This window comes from Scatophagus argus, chromosome 19 (genome assembly GCF_020382885.2).
Source record: "Scatophagus argus isolate fScaArg1 chromosome 19, fScaArg1.pri, whole genome shotgun sequence".
NCBI classification, from domain to species: Eukaryota; Metazoa; Chordata; class Actinopteri; family Scatophagidae; genus Scatophagus; species Scatophagus argus.
Window position 1 is genome coordinate 969,850 of NC_058511.1, and position 21,257 is coordinate 991,106.

Genomic DNA, 21,257 nt, shown 5'->3' on the forward strand with positions numbered 1-21,257 from the left:
TTAAAGCTGTTAATAAAATTAATGAATCTGTCTTTCTTTTGCCCGGATATACGAAAACTGAGCAGCCCGTGAGGACCCGTTTAAGAAACCCCTTACATGCTAGTAAGCAGCAGAGCTCGCGACGTTACGTCGCCGCCATTTTGTTTCACCGGGAGTAAAGAAACTAACCTGAAAAGCACCGGCGTGAACATTTTCCTTTATTTGAAGCACATTTCATACGGCGGATCAGCATCGTGCACCCAAGTTTAGATTCGCATGGTACGTACACGCGAAACTAAGTGACCTGTAGGAACATGTTGTGTTGAGTGAGTGGTCTGCAGACACTGATGTTGGATGGCTTCCACGACCGGTCAGTGTTAACATTAGCTTCAGCAGCTCGTTTATATGGCTACCCGGCATTTTGAAAAATATGTCCGCTTTGATTGACGACCGATTAAACAGGTGTTCTATGTATGCCATGCGTGGACCTAATTTAGAAGGACTCGAATGCTCAGAAGGATTTTCTTTCCTGGTTCGTTTGGGGTTACGTTCATTCAATTTGTACTTCCACACGCGCCGTGCACACTGGGGCCTGTGATGTACCCGAGCCAGCGACGCTAGCTAACATTAGCTCACAGAGGTGTGGTGCATGCTTCAAAATGAACTGTATTTCACCGGTGTTATTAACTTGCTACAGTATGTGTCTGTAAGCTAGTGTGAACGGCATTCGTATTATTGTTGAGAATCAGACCACAAAGTTTCACAAGCGCGATCCGAATGTGGTGCGTTTACTGTACTTGTGTGTGTACTCACAGAAGACACTCAGTCTTACAGTTCGTCAGCGGTGTTTACTCTTGAACGATGGCGCCAAACCGCACACTTAATTTGTTGTTTCGGTTTCTGTTGTGAGCACAGTGATGTAACTGCAATAATCTTATTTACACAGATGTCTGGAGACATGGCCACAGATCATGTAAATGGGAATGGTACGGAGGAACCGATGGACACTACCGCAGCAGTCACCCACTCAGAACATTTTCCAGCCTTACTGGAAGCTGGTTTACCTCAGAAAGTCGCTGAGAAGTTAGATGAACTTTATGTAGCAGGTAAGTAGGAGCTCTGCCGCTGATGCTTGTCTACAGGTGTTGACGGAAAACATGCTCATGCTCGAGATTTCGCCACATTGTTGAATCGGACAACTTGTCACAGATTAATCAGTTTTTTTCCATTGTCACAAATATGTCTGTATTGTGTAGGACCCGTGTTAATTTCTATAGAGTATTAAGTGTGGTGATATTCTGTATTTCGTGTGTTGCGATTGTCAACAAATCCATGAAAAGACCACAACCAGCTATGAACTGATTCCTCCCACATACAGTTAGGGATGTCTTCATCTAAAACCTGGTGCATTTTATTCCTCTGTGCTATACCTCATCCATTGTTGTCCATAAACACATAAGTGAGCTACACTATAAGACGGGGCAACATGTTCCACCCTCACTGTGTTTTACAGAGAGTCAGTCCCCCAATACACTGTCCTGCTGCCACTAACATTCAGAGTATATTCAGAAGTATCAGATGTGGATTAATTGACCCAGGATGCACTATTAACTCCAATTATCTCTTGTGGAAACTTTGGAGATCTGTCATTAATGATTTATTGTTCTGTAAGACATCAGTGGCTTTGGGGCTGCTGCGGATCGGGTAGGCAGGTTAAAGTATTGAGCTGTATTTGGTCTCTTCATGGGATTCGATGACTAATAAAAATATAGAACACCAAGAGTCTTGCCCTTAAATATTGCTCACTTATAACATTGGTGACCTGGGGAATAAAACACCATTGTTGATGCCTCTGTAATATAAATATAAAGTTGGGTAGGGGTTTAGTTTGCGAGTCGAAGAGGATTCTCCTACCTGCTGGTTTGTTGTGGCTATTGAGCATTCACACCTCATTAGATTAAACTGTGAGAGGTGAAAGGAAGCGTGTTTCCATAAAGGGTTTCATGAACTTAGACTAAAGCCAGCTGGTACTGCGGCACAAACAAACAATAGAGCAGCTGTCTGGCTGCAGCAGCTGAGTGGAGCAGAAGGAGCCTCAGAGATGTCCTCCACAGTGTAGCTAACAGGACTCTTGATTGAAACAGGAGCAGTTCGTATAGAAAGGTGTCTCAGTGCTTTGCCAGAATCTTGATGTCTTTTCTTGAGTAGCTGTCCTTTGTTTTTGATCAGTTGTTTTCTGCTGAATGCCAGTTGTGTTGAAACTTGGCAAACATAAGCATGCATAAAAGTGAAACTTGGACACAATCAGGGCTTTGTGCTTACAGATATCATTTTCTTTGGTTCCTACTGGTACTCATCAATTATTAGTATTATTAAGCCTCTATTGTGCAACTGCTTCGAAGCTGCATGAGTCATACACCTTCAGCGCTAACCTGCTGATGTCTTTCCTGTCATGTCTTTCTTTTCCTCACATCCTGTGCTTATCAGGCCTAGTAGCACACAGTGACCTAGACGAAAGGGCTATCGAAGCTTTGAAAGAATTCGATGAGGAGGGAGCTCTGCAAGTGCTGGTCCAGTTCAAAGAGAGTGATCTGTCACATGTGCAAGTAAGTGTATCAGTCTGAAAGACAACTGTTTGTTTTTAGGTCAACCAATGAAGTGTTTTAATAGTTTAAAAAAGTAATTTTGTTTGTTCTTCAGTTGGTAGATATCAGAGTTTTGACAGTTTTTCTTTATTGCAGAACAAAAGTGCCTTTCTGTGTGGGGTAATGAAGACTTACAGGCAGCGGGAGAAACAAGGGACTAAAGTTTCAGATTCCACGAAAGGACCAGATGAGGCTAAAATCAAAGAACTCCTTGACAGAACCAGCTACACACTTGATGTAACAACAGGCCAACGAAAGTATGGTGGGCCACCACCTGAGTCCGTGTACTCAGGTCCCCAGCCCACTGTTGGAACAGAGGTACACTTTATGTTTTAACAGTAAATCAGTGCTGTTAGTCAGGGGTGGAAACTGAGCTCAACTTTTCTATAACTTGAATATGATTTAGAATATTTTTTTTTATATGTCAGTCAGAGTATTACATAGAGTGATATAGACCATCCGAGTGTTTTGTGCATCACTTGACTTGTTGAAGTTACTTTGATGAACCATTTGTAAGGACTCTGATGTCCTTATAAGTGTTGCTCTCATAAAAATGGACCTTGCGGGCTGTTCGAGTGTGTACATGTGGAGTACGTACCTTTTTTAAAGGTTTATTTTCTTGTAGATATTTGTGGGGAAGATTCCTCGTGACTTGTTTGAAGACGAGCTGGTTCCTCTCTTTGAGAAGGCCGGGCCTATCTGGGACCTCAGACTAATGATGGATCCACTGAGCGGGCTGAACAGGGGCTACGCCTTTATCACATTCTGCACTAAAGAGGCGGCTCAGGAGGCAGTGAAGCTGGTAAGTTTGTCAGGAATGTGCCGTTCAGCGAAAGCGTCGGTCTCCTCTGGGAAACTGAAATTAGAACAAGAATTGAGTTGTGCTCTCTGACGGCGAAGTAACTTTGTAGTTGTGAAAATTCTCTGCAAACAATAAAACAGAAGCCTGGAACTAAATTGTCTACCAGAGTAAATTTAAAATTAGCAGCTTAATCCCTTGTTTAGATTTTCAGATTTTTTTTCCCCCATCAACAGCAAACTTAAGTTATGGTTTACATGTTTTTGTTTTTTTTTCTTTTTCTAGTGTAATAATCATGAGATTCGCCCTGGAAAGCACATTGGGGTGTGTATATCTGTCGCCAACAACAGGCTATTCGTTGGCTCCATTCCTAAGAGTAAAACAAAGGAGCAAATTGTTGAAGAGTTTGCTAAAGTCACAGGTAAAAACACCTCGTTTAGTGATTTTATGGATTGTAATCATGTGCTTTTTTTTGTTTGTTTGTTTTAATGAACCTGTTACTCCCCCAGTTTGAAGTGCTCAGATGTGATTAATTCATTTACAAACATCCTTTCCAGAGGGCCTCAGTGATGTCATACTGTACCATCAGCCTGATGACAAAAAGAAGAACCGCGGTTTCTGCTTCCTGGAGTATGAAGACCACAAAACTGCTGCTCAGGCTCGTCGCCGGCTAATGAGCGGCAAAGTGAAGGTTTGGGGCAACGTGGTGACGGTGGAGTGGGCCGATCCCATCGAAGATCCTGACCCAGAGGTCATGGCCAAGGTGGGCTTCAGCAGCTGCGCATGTTCTTGAAACGGCACCACAATCTTAAACAATAAACATGACAGGCTTCGTGGGTTTCTGAGCTGCACACGGAATTCCATATCCTCTAATGCACATGTGTCAAACCGGTCCACAGGAGGGCCGGTGTGGCTGCAGGTTTTTGTGCCAACCAACCAAGAGCACACTGTTTGACCAATCAACTGTCTGAAGACGGAGATCAGTTGATTAAATGAGTCAAGTCTGGTGTGCTGCTACTTGGTTGGAAAGAAAACCTGCAGCCACACCGGCCCTCCTGTGGACCGGTTTGACATGCCTGCTCTAATGCGTCCATCTCTGCCAACTTTGCAGGTGAAGGTTTTATTTGTGAGAAACCTTGCCAATGGTGTCACAGAAGAGATCCTGGAGAAGTCCTTTAGTCAGTTTGGCAAACTGGAGCGAGTTAAGAAGCTCAAAGACTACGCTTTCATTCACTTTGAAGAGCGAGAAGGTGCAGTGAAGGTACCAACTTCCTGGGCGTTTTGCACATTGTTGATAAGACATGAATTCTGTGGCCATTTTTATTGACGAGTGACTGTGTACTGCGTAAATCTAAATATTGGGATTGTTAACTGATGTGGACCTTCTGCTTCTCTCAGGCGTTGGAAGAAATGAATGGGAAGGAGCTGGAGGGGGAGCCGATTGAGATTGTTTTTGCGAAACCACCAGATCAGAAAAGGAAGGAGCGGAAGGCCCAGAGACAAGCAGCCAAAACACAAATGTAAGAAACGTGACAGCATGTTGACACGCTTTTTGTGCTTTTGTGCTTTTGTGCTTTTTCTAATTATCAGCCAATCAGGACCCTCTGAAGGTGTGTTCTTACTGCTTGATTTTTGCACAGGTATGATGACTATTACTACTACCCTCCCCCTCCCCACATGCCGCCTCCGGTCAGGGGTCGGGGCAGAGGTGGCAACCGGGGCGGCTACGCGTACCCCCCTGACTACTACGCCTATGAGGATTACTATGACTACTACGGCTATGACTATCATAACTACCGCGGAGGCTACGACGACCCCTACTACGGTTACGATGACTTCCAGGCTCCGGGACGAGGGCGAGGTGGCAACAGGGGAGCCCGGGGCGGAGCTTCTCCAGCCAGAGGACGCGGTGGCGCAGGGGCACCCAGGGGCAGGGCCAACTTCTCCCAGCGTGGCGGACCCGGACCAGGCCGCGGCGGGCGGGGAGCAAGAGGAGGCGTGCAGCCTAGAGGGCGAGGAGGGGTACGTGGTGCTCGGGGTGGCCGCGGTGGAAATGTAGGAGGAAAGCGCAAAGCTGATGGGTACAACCAGCCAGATTCCAAGCGTCGCCAGACCAATAATCAGAACTGGGGCTCTCAACCCATTGCTCAGCAACCGCTCCAAGGTGGTGATCATTCTGGTAACTATTCCGGTTACAAATCCGACAACCAGGAATTTTATCAGGATTCTTTTGGGCAACAGTGGAAGTAAACCAGTAGGGCTTTGATAACAAAATCCGTGATTTTTGTTTTTGTCTTTTTATTTAGAGACTTGATCTGATTGGCCCTCAATCCCTTATGGTTGCCTGCGTTTTTTTCCTCAAAATTGGTGACATCTGGCAAGATCTCTTTTTGTACATATTTTAATAATCAGCTTGGACTCAAACCGTAGTCACACTCCCACCTGTTTCTGGCGAACTGCTTTTCTTTTCCTTTTGTTTTTTTTAAGATGGTCGTTTAAAGATTTTCCATAACAAAGTTTGAAAAAAAATTTTTAGATGCAAATATGTGCTCGAGCTGTCTATTTGGCTATAGCTTTATGTATGTTTTTAGAAATTCTGGTTTCCATGTTTTAAGTAGCTAACAGCAACAAAGCATATGTCTCCTAAACATGTATTTAAAACAAATGAAAATACAATTTGTATTGTCACAAAGTAATGCGTGTCTTGTTATTGAAAAGAGGAAAAAAAAGGACTGTCGTAGTCCTATTTTTTGGCTTTACATTTTGGCTTGTATTCTTTGCTGTTTGTCTGCTTTAATAAACATACACGCACACGTGTACAAAACTTCAAATTGTGTTGCAAATTCATGTTTCGGCAAATTCTCTCTTCAAATTGCGTTCAAATTTAAGGCTCCTTGTGGAAGAAAATGGACTAAAGGTTTGCCAATGTTGGCCACGTGCTACAGTGTCACCTTGCATGCCATCAAATTCCAAATCACCTACTTCTATAGTCGGCATCTCTCAAGTGCTCTGTATATGTAGTGACATTCTCCATCCTTATGAGTTCCTCTCATGTCTAAAAACATAATTGTTTCACAAATTGGTGTCCTAAATTCACTGTCAGTGCAGCATCGAGACTGAGCCCCACCCCCCACAAGTCTGTCATACAAGTCCCTTTTGTTATCAGTGGGGGGAACAAAAGCACAATTTGATTTATTGATTTCAAAATGAAGCTTTTCCTTGTCCCAGAAGGATCTACTTAGCTGTTGAAGGCCTGGATACTAATCTTGCATGTTTTATCTGGAGGTTTGATAATTGTGCTACTGTGGGAGATAACTGCCATGCATGAATCGCTTGTAGTGTTCTGTTCAGTTTGCTTTCTAGATGAAATGGCTGCTCTTAACCCCTTCCCTCCTCTCTCTCTGCCTGTCTGAGCTTGTCCACGTTTCACCTGCCGCACCTCAAACTGTTTTATGATCCAAAGCGGGCTGATTTCTCTGCTCGTTGTCCTCCTTTAAGACATGTGCATGTTAAATCAGAGGACGTGCGATGTGTGCGTGTGTCTTCTAATGTGTGCAAATCCATGTTTTCCTTGTTCCACACTCGTCCCTCTGCAGTAACTGTGAGTGTGAGGGACACAGAACAGCTAATGTGTGTGTACATGTAACATGACGCTGTTTTCCATTCTCTAATTGCTTCCTTTTGTTACCCGACTAGCAGGGAAAAGGGGTGGAGGCCGGTCCTGATGTCTCGCTATGAAGACTGACCAGCGCGTGGCGAAACACACTGCAGGCTGCCAGTGGACGGAAACGGTAAGGTCAACTGTCTCAGTGGTCCGGTGGCATTCCAGTGTTTTAAAGGAGCAGAACTCCTGAAACTACCACGTGTGAAGATAATCAGAAGAGCAAAGCCTGACTTTTTAAAGTTTAGAATATGCCCTTTGAGACTGGCTGAGTTCACGATGGACTTCTTCCTGGAAAAGTCTTTGCACTTTGTGTGTTTGGAGTGATTGAGTGGAACTTGATGCTATGTTTTTGTTGATTTGAGCTCTTAAACTACATGATGGACTTGTCGTGATAATCTGTGATTATCAGAGAGAATGCTGAGGTGTGATCACCTGGTATGGAAGGACGGGCATTCCAGGAAAATGGTTCTTGGAGAACCTAAACCACCAAGGGTCCGTTATCTACCTCAGTTTCGAGGACTCGCCTGCTCTGTCCCATTTTTGTATTTTAGTAAACTGGGGCAGGGGTCACCCCCACCCCTCCACCCTGCTACCCCCCCCAAACCCAACCCAACCTCACAGATATGCACGGGCAACAACAGCAGCATTTAATGAATTTTAGCTCTCGGGCTACAGCTACTGTAGTCGTGTTGGCTGATCCGCCTGAAATGAGCCTGAACAAGCTTTGCTGTCTTGATACATGAACTGAGTGATGATGTGGTTTACAGACAATAATTTGTTTTGTAAATGTGATTTTTCTCTGCAAAAGCCTGGAAAACTCCCAATCCTTTGTCTTCCACAATTTGAAACAAAAACGGACGTTTGCTTTGTGTGAATGATCACTGACATCCACTGAGAATTTATTTAGAGTCTCTGAGCCGGACTGGAGCAAAATGAATTTATTAACAGGTCTGAAAACAATGAAACTAAACACAGCATGGACGGTTTTCATTGCTAAACATTTCACACTTCATGTCACTGATCATCATGACAGATATGGTTGTGACAGGTGGAACAAACTGGTGTTAATTCATGTCTTTTACGCTTTAAAGGAGTAAATCCATCCTCATACAGGTGGACTTTGGCCACATTTGTTAAACATGGCGTCCAATAAGACATGTACAGATTGCTGTAGATTCACAGTTTCAGCAGCTTGTGTTTCTCAGTGAGGGTTTTCAGGTGTCTGATCTTCAGTTCAGGCTGTGGCTGTCAAACTCTTCATATGGAAAGGCATTGTGGGAATCATCGCTGAGTGACTTGGTTTTAATGGCGAAACAGTTTGAGGATGGGTTTCTCCTTTTAGCTCATTTTAAACATTGTTAGTGTGTAATGGCGTTTGGCCTTTTTGTGAATGAAACGCAGGATTTTGCAGCTTGTTCTTTTTTACAAAGTTTGTGAAAGAGCCTCATGACTTTATCATAGTGTTGACTGTTGGATCGCCAGTTTTAATGGACAACACTTTCTCTTTTCTTTTCTTTTCTTTTTTTTTTTTTTTGCTAACAAGTGTGTTTGCATTCTTGCAAATGAATTGTTTTATACTGTACAGTGAAGTGAGTTAAACCTATTTTTGTAATAAAGTTATTGACTTTGACTTGGAGTTGTGTATTTGATTTCGTTTATTAATTGGATTTCCTAAAAACCTACTGGCGCACACACAGTCAAACAAGACCTAAACAAATAATTTAAGAAAAATAACACTACTGTCAAAATAAAGGTCTTCTGGCAAGAAAATGTGCCCCCCTTATGATTATTTTGTCAGTCTGCAGTTGTGGAAAAACCTTTACGTTTATGAATTGATCATCAAAGTTCTGAAATGTGGTAAAGTTATAATACGTCGATTTTTGAGCAGTAAACGAGTCACTGAGTATGAGTGAGTACTTCAGAGTAGTCACCACTGGGTATCTTAATTTACAAAAAACATTCATGTCCCAAACGGAAGTGGCGTGTTTTGGAATTACGGTTGCCATGTCTGTTTCAAAAAGACACATTTGGTGCGTTTAGATTCCCGGATCTTTCTATTGCACAAGTTGTGATTTTCAGTTTTATTACTGAAATAGTATCTTATTGACCGACACTAATAAAGCAGAATGCAAAGTCTTTCACATTTTAAAGTTAAATAAATTCTCAAGCTTGATAAGATTGCCTGTAATTACAGCAAATTGATCCAAATACCGAGAATTCATGAAAGACAAGTGAATCTTTTTACTTTGTCTCTTCGAAAGACTTTATAATCAATCAGTTTATTATTTGCCTCGTTAATCCTATTAAAGTGTGTTTGAAAAGGAGCGGGGGTCGCGCTTCTCTTCACTAACGTGAAGGGGCTGGGCCTTTAACGAGTGGCGATTACGTGTTTCTGTCGGATCTGGCAACCCCGTTCGGATTAGAAAACATTCCTTCTCTCGAGGAAGTCGGACGGGACTTTTAAAACATGGAAAACATGAAGCGAAAACTTGTGAAACTGACAAAGTAACTTGGACTCGGGACTGCGCGGACTCAGCAGCCGCAGACGGTGCTTGTGGACACAATGTGTTGCGCTATATGCGGAGGTGCTCCGATAGTGCGGTGAAAAAACGACCGTTAGCTCGCTAACTAAGGTCAGCTAAAACGTCTCGGGCGACCCGTCTTCGACGCTACAAGTCTAAAGTTTAACTCTAAACGGTTAACCTCACTGTTACCCGCCACAGTCGTCGTGTAGTGACGGTTTGTTTCTCACACCCACAGGTCGCCTGACGGGATGACGGGTGTTTTAACGTATCTGAAGCGGGGACTGAAGATTGACGTCCTGCGGGAAGCCGGACGTCAGTATCCAGTCTTCTGCTTCCTGCTGCTGTCCATGCTGTCGCTGACTGTGCTGCTCAACAGGTATTAAACCCTGGAGAAAGTGTCAGATTGTGTCCGTCACGTGATGTTGTCTGACCTGAAGCTGCTGCTTTCAGCCGGCGGTGCCTGGGTTTCACAGACGTCAACAGACGCTTATCGTGTCCGCTAAATTCACTTTGATCCCACGTCCGTCCGTGAACTTATCACATTTACGACGTCGGTTGCGTCAGTTGCAGCGCAGGGCGCAGAGCAAAATGCGTTTTCTCAGACTCATCATGAATTACCGTGAGAAAAACGAGCTGCTTCTGCCCTGGAAGTCGGCTGTTTCCGCCACTTTACGAGCCAATAAGAACGCATCGCGTTCTGCTTATTGAATCCTGCTCCTCGTTGGCTTTTGTGGTAGAAAATGTGGGGTTTTGTGTTCTTAGTAAGACGCTTTGGGGTCTGAGGAAAAGACTTCTGAAGGTTTCACTTCGGGGCCTGTGAAGTTGTGATTGTTAAGAAATCATCTTCAGACTCGCTTAAACCTTGATCATCCCGCAAAAACGTTTCCCTCATTAGCTTGCAGATGAATTCTGGAACATATCCATTTGCAACTTCCTGTGCCCGATCAGAACTGATTTGATTCTAGGTGATCGGTTCTGCTGATGTCTGATACTGTTGCTGTGTTGAACTGGATGTAAGTAGTTGTAGTGCACTTCAAAAGCTTCTCTTCTAATGTAATCAATCAGTCGATCAGAAGAGGATTAGCTTCCAATTACTTTCTCAATTGATTACTTTTGTCAGTCAAGCGTTTGCTGCTTCCAGCTTGTTAAATGTCAGGATTTAATTCTTTTCTTTGTCATTTCTGACAGTAAATGAAGAGTCTTTCGTCACGTTGGGCTCTGGGAAACTGAGATGAGCATTTTTCACGATTTCTGGGCTTGACGCTTGATTATTGTGGAACTAATCGGCAGATTGATCAGATTGATCGGTAGTGAGAGTAATAAACATCATTTATCCCATAAGTCTCGGCAGAAAATGCGAATCCTCAGGGAGCTGCGGCTCTTCAGCCAAAAGACGAACGGCTGCAGTCGAACACAAGGTGGAGCTCCAGCTCAAACAGAGACCGGTTTTGTGAGTGTTGGTGATCTCCCTTCAGGTACATCCACATCCTGATGGTCTTCTGGTCGTTCCTGGCTGGCATCATCACGTTCTATTGCTCGCTTGGACCAGAGACTCTTCTCCCAAACGTCTTCTTCGCCATAAAGCCGAGGAACAAAGTAAGCGGTGTTTGGCTGTGGAGCAGTGCAGCGTTCGGCGTGCGTTCACAAACCAGCTGGAGGTTAACTGCTGATTGTTTTGTGTCGTCCAGCAGCAGCAGCAGCAGGAGCTTTTTCCTCTGGGCCACAGCTGTGCCGTCTGTGGGAAGATCAAGTGCAAACGTCACCGGTATGTTCACAGCATCTCTGAGCAGATAACAGGAAGTTCCCACCAGGCGGATCGGAGCTGCGCTGAATTCTCACACTGTTGCTGTTTGCTGTGTATGAGCTAAGATGCGTTCGAGTACCTGACGCCGATGAGGAACACGAATGTTTTGTCCTTCGCAGGCCGACGCTGCTGCTTGAAAACTATCAGCCGTGGTTGGACCTGAAGGTTCATTCAAAAGTGGACGCTTCAGTAGCAGAGGTACGTCAGAGGCCGGACACGCGTCAGCCATCTCATCTCATTACCATTCCATTAATGTCTGCTTTGTGGCGTCTGATATTTACTCACATTGCTGGTATTTACTCTAAGGCTGGAATGAAACTGTGAACGTTTGTAAATGTTATCATCATCATCGTCGTCGTCATCATCACTGTCTCCGTCTGGTAGGTGTTCGAGTTAGTTCTGGAGAACTTCGTGTACCCCTGGTACAGGTAAGAGGAGCAAAGCGCTTTTTCACCTTCACACGGGGAGCAGCCGATGTTGTAAACTCTGTCCTCTGGTCTTCAGGGACATCACGGATGATGAGGCGTGCGTGGACGAAGTGCGGATGACCTTCCGCTTCTTCGCATCAGTGCTCGTCCGCCGGGCTCAGAAGGTGACGCTTAAACGCCACTCAGCCAGAAATAAACAGTAACTTCTGATCAGTGGAGTCACTGCAGATTCTCTTCTTGATTTGTCGTGTTATGAATAAAATGTCGGAAGATAAAAACGGCCACTGTGACGGGGGAATGGGGGGGTCTTCATGTGGTCCATACTGTTTGACCACGAGCCCATAAAGCCACAGATTTCTATGAGAAAAGGTTTAGATGCGATCACACTGGATCTCAGACACAAACTTAAGTTAATCTCAAAATGACCCAACATGCTTTTGTTGTCTCTCACTGATCTCTTTTCTCAGGTTGATGTTCCTGCTGTGTTTGCAGACAAAGTGATGAAAGCTGCATTAAAGCATATTGAAATTATTGCTAAAGCGCGAGAAAAAGGTAAAGAAGGCGCACCAGCAGTGTTGTAGTAAAAAGTAAAAGTGAAAATATCTGACTGAAATATTACTTTGGACGTTACTGGTCATGGTAATATTACTTTTTCTAGTGTGAATGCTGATAGAATAAATTAATTTAAAAATGTAAGTCTGACGCAGTCTGCAATGGAGTTAAAAGTACAATATTAAATATGTTAATATTGATTACATTAATATTTAAAAGCTGGCCTTGGTGTGTTCAGGGACATTCAGTAAAGTCCGCTGCTGTTATTGTCTGCAGTGAAGGATGTGGAAGGTTTACAACAGGCAGCTCTGGATGAATACGGCGCCGACCTGCACGTCGCCCTGCGCAGCAGGAAGGACGAGCTGCTCTACCTGAGGAAGCTGACGGAGACGCTGTTTCCCTTCGTCATGCCGCCCAAAGCGACAGACTGCAGGTATGACGGCTGCTTTCAGTGACTTCGTGATTGAGCTGTTGGTGTCAGGGAGCAAACCTGATGATGCTGAGGATGTGGTGGTCGTGTCTCGTCCGCGTTCAGGTCTCTGGCTCTGTTGCTGCGGGAGGTGATGGCCGGATCTGTCCTCTTACCGACCATGGATTTCATGGCCGACCCTGTGAGTAGAAGACAGTTAAGGTCACTTCAATGCGTGTACTGTTTGGAGACTGTAAACATTTTTGGACTTTGTCAGTGGGAGGCGTCTGAAGACAAAAAAAACTTTCCACTTTATCCATTTTGAATTAACTGCTGGTAGTTCAGGCTGACATCTTTGCCCGTCGTTACCGTCGGGGACCGGAGTCTCCGTTTCTACCTGTCCAGACTATCAGAATCAGAATCAGAATTCCTTTATTAATCCCTGGAGGGAAATTCTTGACTACAGCGCAGTCTTGGAGTTTGCTTCTTCTAGTGTGGATGTAGCTGAAGGAAAGCTGCTGTTTGTGTTTGTTTTGCAGGATACGGTGAACCTCATGGTGCTCATATTTGTTGATGACACTCCAGTAAGTGAGGAGCAGCACACAGTCCATTAACACACCAATCAGAAGCTCCTATTCTGTCTGTCCTGTCCAGGGAAGCCTTTGTGCTGCTCCACAGCTCACATATCGTAATGGAATGGATTTTTGAATTCAGTTTGAATTCAGTGAAATCAAAGAAGCTTTAGACCTCATTTTTTTGCCGCTTTGATTCTCTTCTGTCTCTCCAGCCAGAACCTGCCACAGAGCCTCCATCTCCTTTGGTTCCATTTCTACAGAAATATGCAGACGTCAGCAACAAGAAGGCGTCTGTGAGTCCCTCGCCGGGAAAACTCATTCACTGCATTCAGTGCTTCTGAATCATTTCCTGCACTGAGGAGCAACTAAACGCCTCCCTCTGCTCGTGCAGGTGCTGAAGTTGGAGCTGAAGGAGATCAGGGAACAGCAGGATCTCCTCTTTCGCTTCATGAACTTCCTGAAGCAGGAGGGCGCCGTGCATGTGCTGCAGTTCTGCCTCGCTGTGGGTAAGAACAGCCACCACACAAGCACTTTGTTCAGCAGCACCTGTTTGACCCCGTGACAAAAGCTGTTGTGGTCTCCTCCAGAGGAGTTTAACGATAAGATCCTGAGTCCGGACCTGAGCGACGCTGAGCTGCAGCGTCTACACGGCGAAGTGCTGCACATCTACGAGACCTACTGCCTGGACGAGAGCGTCGACAAGATCAGCTTCGACAAGTTCATCGTGGAGGAGATCAGGAACAGTAAGAGGCTGTAACGCTCAGTCACCACATCACGACTACAATCCCTTTGTTTTCCACTTTCACTGAGCCAGTAGAAATGTCTTTAAAGGGACAGTTCACCCCAGAATCAAAGCTACGAAATTCAAACTGCTTGTCCATCTGGGTAGTTTTGGTGCGAGCTGCAGACTTTTGGATGTCTGCTTTCTCCTCAGTATAGTAGAAGTAGATGCCACTTTGAGAAACTCAACAGCAACGTCTCAAGATGATTCACAGAGCAGTTTCATGTAGGAACTATTTCGTGATGTGTCACTGCACAGTTGGCACCGACTGTATCAGCAGAGCCATGTGATTAAACGATGAGGGACTTACAGGAAGTGATGTAACGGTGAAGTCAGCGCCTTGTGGCATCACTGTTGGATGTGGTCAGAGCAGGTCAGACACCACTGAGAAGTAAACTCTGTAAACACTGTAGAGTGCAGTGCTGTCGGTGCACTGAGCCGTTTGTCCCCCGTCTCACGACGTGCTGTCTTCCTCTCAGTCGCCAAAGGTCCGTACGACGGCGTGGTGAAGCTGCAGACCATGCGCTGCCTGTTCGAGGCGTACGAACACGTCCTGTCCCTGCTGGAGCGAGTCTTCACTCCGATGTTCTGTCACAGCGACGAAGTAAGAACTCAGTCAGCCTCACACCTGCACGTTTCATAACAAATGTGACGTGAACGCAGGGACAAATGAAACACCCGTGATGAGTGCGGCGCAGTACTCGTATAGTACATGTTCCGGTGCGTGTAGTGCAGTTGAAGTGCTTGTACACCGACTGTGTCTCCTCTGTGTGTTCAGTACTTCAGACACCTCCTGAGGGGAGCCGAGTCTCCAGCCAGGAACAACAGGATCAACAGGTTTGTGATCAGATCATTTAGATGTTCATCTTTTGTCTGTCACGTGGGAGAAATGTAGCACAAAAGCTTCTGATGTGAACACCTCGCAGACGAACAAGTTTGATCTTAATGGACTCGTTCAGGTCAACTGGCTGGTTTTTATTCTTTTATTATTAGCTGCATGCATCTGAAACTCTGAAAGGTGTTTTTAATGTGAGCCCTTTTGTCCAAGCTGTCATCACTGTGTATGTTATTCCAGAAACAGCTTCAGTCTGGAAGAGAACAGGTAAGTTTGGCATGTCACCTGAGCTCTGAGGCTGGATGTGCTGCAGACTCAGTAAACTTCACTGCAGGCTGCTGTGAGGCAGTCAGGCCTCTCTAACTCATCGTAACACCATGCTGATGCCTGCACTCTGATTTTAACGTGTCGAAGCAGACTGCGCTGAACGCTACAGGACCACGAGGACGTGGTCTGTATGTGTGGGTTTGTCTAACCTGAGAATGAGGCGCTGTAGCTTCAAACTAACACGACTGACATGTCCGACCTGCAGCGTTATGTTGCATCACTGCCCTCTGGCCCACTGGCATCTTTCATTCGTCTAGGTGACAGTTGGAGTCACAGTGCACATTGTGAGAGCGTGGTCGTCTCTTTTCCAATATGGCTGCTTGCAAACAACAGTAACAAACTTCAAATAAAGCAAGCAGAACCAGTGCAAGACCTGAGTTTCAACATGGACACCTCAGAGAGAGGGAAATCGAAAGGTCTTTTTGCTTCTGTGCATGAAATGCAGCATAAAGTATCAGAAAGACAAGTACACACCCATCCACCATCATCCATCCATCTTCATCCGCCCACGCGGGGTCGGCTCGCTGTGGCAGCAGGCTAAGCAGGGAGCTCCTCCTGGGGCATCCCAAGGTGTTCCCGGGCCAGATGGGATACGTAATCCTCCCAGAGGGACCACCTCGAGGTGTCCTCCCAGTCAGACCCGACGGAGCAGCGGCTCCACTCCGAGCTCCTCAGCCCGCCTCTAAGGCTGAGCCCAGCCACCCTGCGGAGAAAACTCATTTTGGCGGCTTGTGTCCACCATATTTTTTTTGGTTGCTATCCAGAGGTCGTGGCCATCGGTGAGGGTTGAAACGTAGATCGACTGGTAAATCGAGAGCTTGACCTTCTGGCTCAGCGCCTGCATTGCCACTGATGCTGCACCAAAGCGTCTGTCCGTCCCACGAGGCAGCAGCTCCCAGGACACGTTGCTGTCCTTCGCACTGCATGTTCGCTGCATCAGATGAGATGTGATGAATGTGGCTGCAGGTCAGCTCGTACAAACGTCTGAGCTCCTCTCTGCTCACACAGAAACCCGTCCAAACGAGGGGAGTCGTTCGGCATCAGCAGAATCGGCAGCAAAATCAAAGGCGTGTTCAAGAGCACGACCATGGAGGGAGCCATGCTGCCGCCGAGCGCCATGACCGACTTTGACGATGATTTGGTGAGTTTCTTTTACAAGCGTTAAAGCTGAGGACTGTGTGCTCGTACGTGCACAGGACACGTCAAACATAAACCGACTGTCACTTCTCCTGTCGTCAGCGTGTTGGAGGCCGAGACTGATTTTAAAGCTCAAGTAAACATTTGCTGCCTGGTGCGGTTCGTTGTGTCCCTGCAGGTGGAGGAGGCGACCGTCGTGATGGAGGACGACTCCCCCGTCGAGCCGGCCAGCACGGCGGGCACCCCGAGGAACCTGTCGGCCTGGAACATCACCATCCCCTACATCCACATCTACGACGACGAGGTCAAGAGGGAGAGGTTCCCCGTCTTCTGCATCGACGTGGAGCGCAACGACAGGAAGGAAGGTGAGAGCGTGAAACACGAGCCTCCACGTCAGGTTTTCAACAGAGATGAGCTGCTTTCCCTCCAGGAAAAACACGGGATTTCACTGATGTTTGTGATCCAGCGATGGGTTCAAGGAACATCTGATTGACTTTTATACCAAATAGTTTCATTGAAGCTGGAGTCTGTCAGCTTCATCAGCAGCCTGTTGATGAGTCTTGGTCGTTCTTTTCTTGCAGTTGGTCATGAAGCTGAGAGGTGGTTGGTCTACAGAAGATATCTGGAGTTCTACGTTCTGGAGTCCAAGCTCACCGAGTTCCACGGTGACTCTCAGCCCTTACCAAACATGCTTTAAAGAAACAGTCGACGATTTCTAGAATCCAGTGGCAACGTCAGCTCACGGCTGTGAGAAATATTAGCTTAGCTTAGCTCGTCTGTTCTTTTTCCAGGCACATTTGCAGACGCGCAGCTTCCATCCAAAAGAATCATTGGACCAAAGAATTACGAGTTCCTCACGTCAAAACGGGAAGAATTTGAGGAGTATTTGCAGGTATTCACCCTGGACAGTACAAATAATTTAATACCTGAACTGTAAATGTATTAAGTGTGTGTGTGTGTGTGCGTGTGTGCAGAGACTCCTGCAGCATCCAGAGCTCAGTAACAGTCAGCTGCTGGCGGACTTCCTGTCTCCTTACAGCATGGAGTCTCAGTTCCTGGACAGGATGCTGCCTGATGTCAACCTCGGTACGTATCTCAGTAAAACTGGTTGTGATTAATGATTCATGTCATTTCATCCACACCTTCTTCTGTATAAAAAATAATCTCTACAATAGCAGGGATGCACCAGTCAGGGTCGATATCGATTATTAGTGATTTAAGAGAGCGATAACTGATATTTATGTCACTCAGTGCTGATAGGCTGCAGAGAACAGATAATCTGAAAAATGTCAATATGAGATCTTCTAATTGTTTTTACCTACACAACAGCTCTTTCTGCCTTTTGAACAAATCACCTTTTTTTCTTTAATTGATCAGTACCTTCACCTCCTCCTCTTCCTCACAGTTAACTGGAGCTTGTCTTTATTCCACAGGAAAGATTTTCAAGTCTGTGCCGGGGAAGCTGATCAAAGAGGTGAGTCCCTCCCGAGCTCAGTGATGACTGAATGCTCATCGTGCTAAGCTAACAGGCTGCCTGCTGTAGCTTCACCTCGCATGTTGTAGATGTTAGTGTGTGTCTCTGCTGCACCACAAGACGTCGCTGTGAGCCACAACACAGCAGAGTCGCTGCACAAAGACAAACCTTGTGACAGAAGCAGATGTTTTCAGAACACGAGGTCAGCGAGCAGGATGTGTGCTGAGCAACACGGGCGAGGAGGACGAGGACGGGGCGGCGAAGATAAACAATCAGTGAAGTTCCTGCAGGCTCCCGTCCTGTTGTCACGTGTCTGACCTCTGAGTGGCTGTGGGAAGCGTTGTCTTCTCTGTCCTCCCAGGGACTGTCCACCATGAGACAGAACAGGGTCCCCCTGCTCGAATGAGGCTGAGCAGGAAGTAAACTTAAAATGTGATTATGTCACCCTGCACTGGACACGAGTGAGACAGATTTGTCCATCGCCGTGACACTCACTGATGTCTGTTTTCCAGAAAGGACAGAACCTGGAGCCTTTCATCCAGTCCTTCTTCAACTCCTGCGAGTCTCCCAAACCCAAACCCAGCAGACCCGAGCTGACCATCCTCAGCCCGTCGGCCGAGAACAACAAGAAGGTAAACCAGAAACCGAAACGCAGAGCAGCACACTGAAGCGGTTTCCTGTCAGTGCTGAGTTTAAAAATCCCCTCTCGATCAGGTTTTAGAATCAAAGGGCTTAACTTTCACCCGAAGGACAAAGAGCCACTTCTGTTTGCATGATCAGATTCCAGGGAGACGGTTTGAAAAACGAGTGGGTGCGCCTGGCAGGAGACCAGAACTGTTAAGACCATAAAACCCATCTAAGTTGTCATTGTGTTAGCAGCTGGATGAGTCAGATAAAATCCTCCGTCCTTGACATCTGATGCTGTGTTTACATGAGAACCCCAGCAGATAGGAAGGTCTGCCTCTGAAAGCAAAGATTAAAGATTGTGAAAGATTAAGGGATTTGTGAGGACTCTCGCTGATGACCGACTTTGACCCGCAGCTCTTCAGCAACCTGTTCAAGAATAACGCCGAGGGTCTGGACAGGAGACACAACCTGAACTACTTCATGGAGATGGTCACCGTGGACGGCATGTATGACTACATGATGTACGTCGGTAAGTGACGGTCGCCACGCCGAGCTGCTGTCTGCTGACACATGACACCACGAGGCCTTCCTGCATCTTCACCCTGCGTTTTGACTGACAGGCCGAACTGTGTTCCACATTCCCGACTGGCTGCACCACATCCTGGCTGCAGGGAGGATCCTGATGAAGAACACGTTCGAGGCCTACATGGACCAGTACATGCAGTCCAAACTGGAGCAGATCCTGCAGGAGCACCAGCTGGTGTCCCTCATCACACAGCTCAGAGGTGTGTGTGTGTTGATTTATTCTCAGCAGGTCCGTCCACAGAGTGTGTTCAGAAGGTCTTCCGTCCTGTCCCGTCTTTGAGCTTCGTGTTGTCTTTCACTCCTGCAGACGCTGTGTTCTGTGAGAGCAGCAACGAGCGAACCACAGCGGACAAACAAGCGAGAGCCAAGCAGACGTTTGAGGAGATGATGAAGTATTTACCAGGTCGGGTTCAGAGCTCTCAGTGCTGCTCAGAGGAGTCGTTAAAAGATTATTAAAATCCACTTTGAGACTCTCTGCAGATGTGACTGTTTTAATCTCGACACAACCACTGATTGATCTGCTGGAGTCGTTACCTTACAAACCTGATGAGTTAACGTGGACTGAAACCACTTTAATGTCTGAGAATATCCACTCCTCCTCTCTATACTCAGGAACAGGATGAATCATGCTCTGCCAAGACTTCAGACAGCATCAACAAATTTAAAATGTGTGCGTTTGATTCCAGACTTTGTGGGAAAGCTCATTGGCGAGGAGGCGAAGTACGATGGCGTCCGGATGCTGTTTGACGCTCTGCAGCAGCCGCTGCTCAACAAACAGGTGAGCGCGTGTGAACTCGTGTTGGTCAAACTCGTTCTGATGCCGTCAGAGCTGTGGAGTCAAGCTGAGGCCCTACTTAGTGATTCATAGAGCTTATTAATACTCGAGTGTCAACACAACAGTGTACAAGTACTCCATTACAAGGACAAGTCCAGTACAAGTCCTGCATTCAAAATCTGAGTAAGACAGAAGATTTGCACTGGATCATTTTACAGCTGGAGCTGCTGCAGGCGGAGGCAGTTTGAACTACTTCACACCCAGTCAGCAGGTTTAGTGCAGTGGTTCCCAAGCCAAGGGGTCCGCCCCCTCCGGAGGGTCACCAGATGAACCTGAGGGGTCATCAGCTGATTAACATCAAGTGATGTGATTGTAAAGATAAGCTATGATTCAAAGTGCAGGTGGGGTTTGAGTGACGTTGGTTTTGTGTCTCCTCAGATGACGTACGTCCTGTTGGACATCGCCGTGCAGGAGCTTTTTCCTGAACTCAGGTAAACATGTGGCAACAGAGGATGTAAATAAAGGAAACAGGAAGAGTCATATGTCAAGTTTCTAACTTAACACAGAGCTTAAAACTGGAACTGCTGAATTATCAAGTCACCTGATTCTCATCGTGCGGGTGTTTCCTGCTCAGGGAGTGAAGGAGGCGACCGTCATGTGACCCGGACGACGTCCTGATCACTTTGTCCACGCTCCTCCTGGATCAGAGAAGTGCAATACTTAGCTGTCTTTACATTCCAGTGTATATGAACACACCAATAAAAACTCATGTATTTATTGAGGCCGCGACATAAAACTGTCTGTCGTCTTTCATTTCACTACAAATGATGATATTTACTTTGGGAAATCCAAGAATGGTTTCTGAAAGTTTTTAAACATGTCTGAAGTTCATCTCCACGTCTAGTCACCATTCTATCAACATCTGAGGATATTTCAATTCAGTTAATTTATAAGGTGCCAATTCACAACAAAAGTTATCTCATGACACTTTCCAATCAGAGCAGGTGGACGCCAAACTCTTTCATTACATTTTGTAACACAGAGAAGCCAACGTTCCTCCATCAGCAAACACGTGGTGACTGGAGAGGAAACACTGACTTTAAACAGGCAGAACCCTCAGAGCAGACCCCAACCCAGTGTGGACAGACAGATTTACCTGCTGCACAGGAACACCTTCTGCCAGTGTGGTGAAAAGAAATCCTGCAAGCCTTCACAGTGACAAACTCAGCAAGTGTCAGTGACATTTCAAAATAAAAATCTCACTCTTACCTTCAGTGTGAGCTCCTCCAGGTGGACGATCACATGATGAGATCAACAGACTGTTGGTATGTGACGC

The 21,257-nt window shown here is 46.1% G+C and overlaps 2 protein-coding genes across 18 annotated transcripts; both read left to right on the forward strand.

Annotated features, from left to right (window-relative positions):
- Positions 1-92: 92 nt before the first annotated feature.
- On the forward strand, positions 93-8,717 carry LOC124050409 (synaptotagmin binding, cytoplasmic RNA interacting protein). Of its 5 annotated transcripts, none has more exons than XM_046372918.1 (11): positions 93-258; positions 926-1,085; positions 2,467-2,585; positions 2,721-2,942; positions 3,250-3,426; positions 3,709-3,844; positions 3,981-4,186; positions 4,535-4,684; positions 4,822-4,943; positions 5,064-5,602; positions 7,120-8,717. In XM_046372918.1, exons 1-11 carry the CDS (start codon positions 256-258, stop codon positions 7,146-7,148), a joined length of 1,863 nt encoding a protein of 620 aa, XP_046228874.1. In that variant the 5' UTR covers positions 93-255; the 3' UTR covers positions 7,149-8,717. The 5 variants fall into 5 exon arrangements, with proteins under 5 accessions (XP_046228874.1, XP_046228875.1, XP_046228871.1 ...); XM_046372919.1 differs by having other exon boundaries at positions 7,123-8,717; XM_046372915.1 differs by lacking the exon at positions 7,120-8,717 and having other exon boundaries at positions 94-258; positions 5,064-6,254.
- A 726-nt stretch (positions 8,718-9,443) lies between these two features.
- On the forward strand, positions 9,444-20,712 carry LOC124050407 (sorting nexin-14-like). Of its 13 annotated transcripts, none has more exons than XM_046372906.1 (30): positions 9,444-9,720; positions 9,848-9,988; positions 11,088-11,208; positions 11,298-11,377; positions 11,536-11,614; positions 11,801-11,844; positions 11,921-12,008; positions 12,312-12,396; positions 12,673-12,829; positions 12,932-13,007; positions 13,345-13,389; positions 13,593-13,673; positions 13,772-13,886; positions 13,968-14,123; positions 14,641-14,765; positions 14,940-14,998; positions 15,237-15,263; positions 16,332-16,464; positions 16,639-16,825; positions 17,042-17,125; positions 17,252-17,352; positions 17,435-17,546; positions 17,894-17,934; positions 18,447-18,566; positions 18,976-19,090; positions 19,182-19,346; positions 19,454-19,549; positions 19,833-19,924; positions 20,360-20,412; positions 20,556-20,712. In XM_046372906.1, exons 2-30 carry the CDS (start codon positions 9,861-9,863, stop codon positions 20,560-20,562), a joined length of 2,772 nt encoding a protein of 923 aa, XP_046228862.1. In that variant the 5' UTR covers positions 9,444-9,720; positions 9,848-9,860; the 3' UTR covers positions 20,563-20,712. The 13 variants fall into 13 exon arrangements, 9 of the variants coding, with proteins under 9 accessions (XP_046228862.1, XP_046228864.1, XP_046228865.1 ...); XM_046372908.1 differs by having other exon boundaries at positions 11,301-11,377; XM_046372909.1 differs by having other exon boundaries at positions 11,304-11,377.
- Positions 20,713-21,257: the final 545 nt, after the last annotated feature.

Bases quoted from the DNA above. Each gene is read 5' to 3' on its own strand.
- LOC124050409 (XM_046372915.1), top strand. The intron at 2,586-2,720 runs GTAAGTGTATCA...TCTTTATTGCAG, and splicing joins GTGATCTGTCACATGTGCAA to AACAAAAGTGCCTTTCTGTG. The intron at 4,944-5,063 runs GTAAGAAACGTG...ATTTTTGCACAG, and splicing joins CAAGCAGCCAAAACACAAAT to GTATGATGACTATTACTACT.
- LOC124050407 (XM_046372906.1), top strand. From the start codon at position 9,861: ATGACGGGTGTTTTAACGTATCTGAAGCGGGGACTGAAGATTGACGTC. The intron at 11,615-11,800 runs GTACGTCAGAGG...TCCGTCTGGTAG, and splicing joins TGGACGCTTCAGTAGCAGAG to GTGTTCGAGTTAGTTCTGGA. The intron at 14,124-14,640 runs GTAAGAGGCTGT...TCTTCCTCTCAG, and splicing joins CGTGGAGGAGATCAGGAACA to TCGCCAAAGGTCCGTACGAC.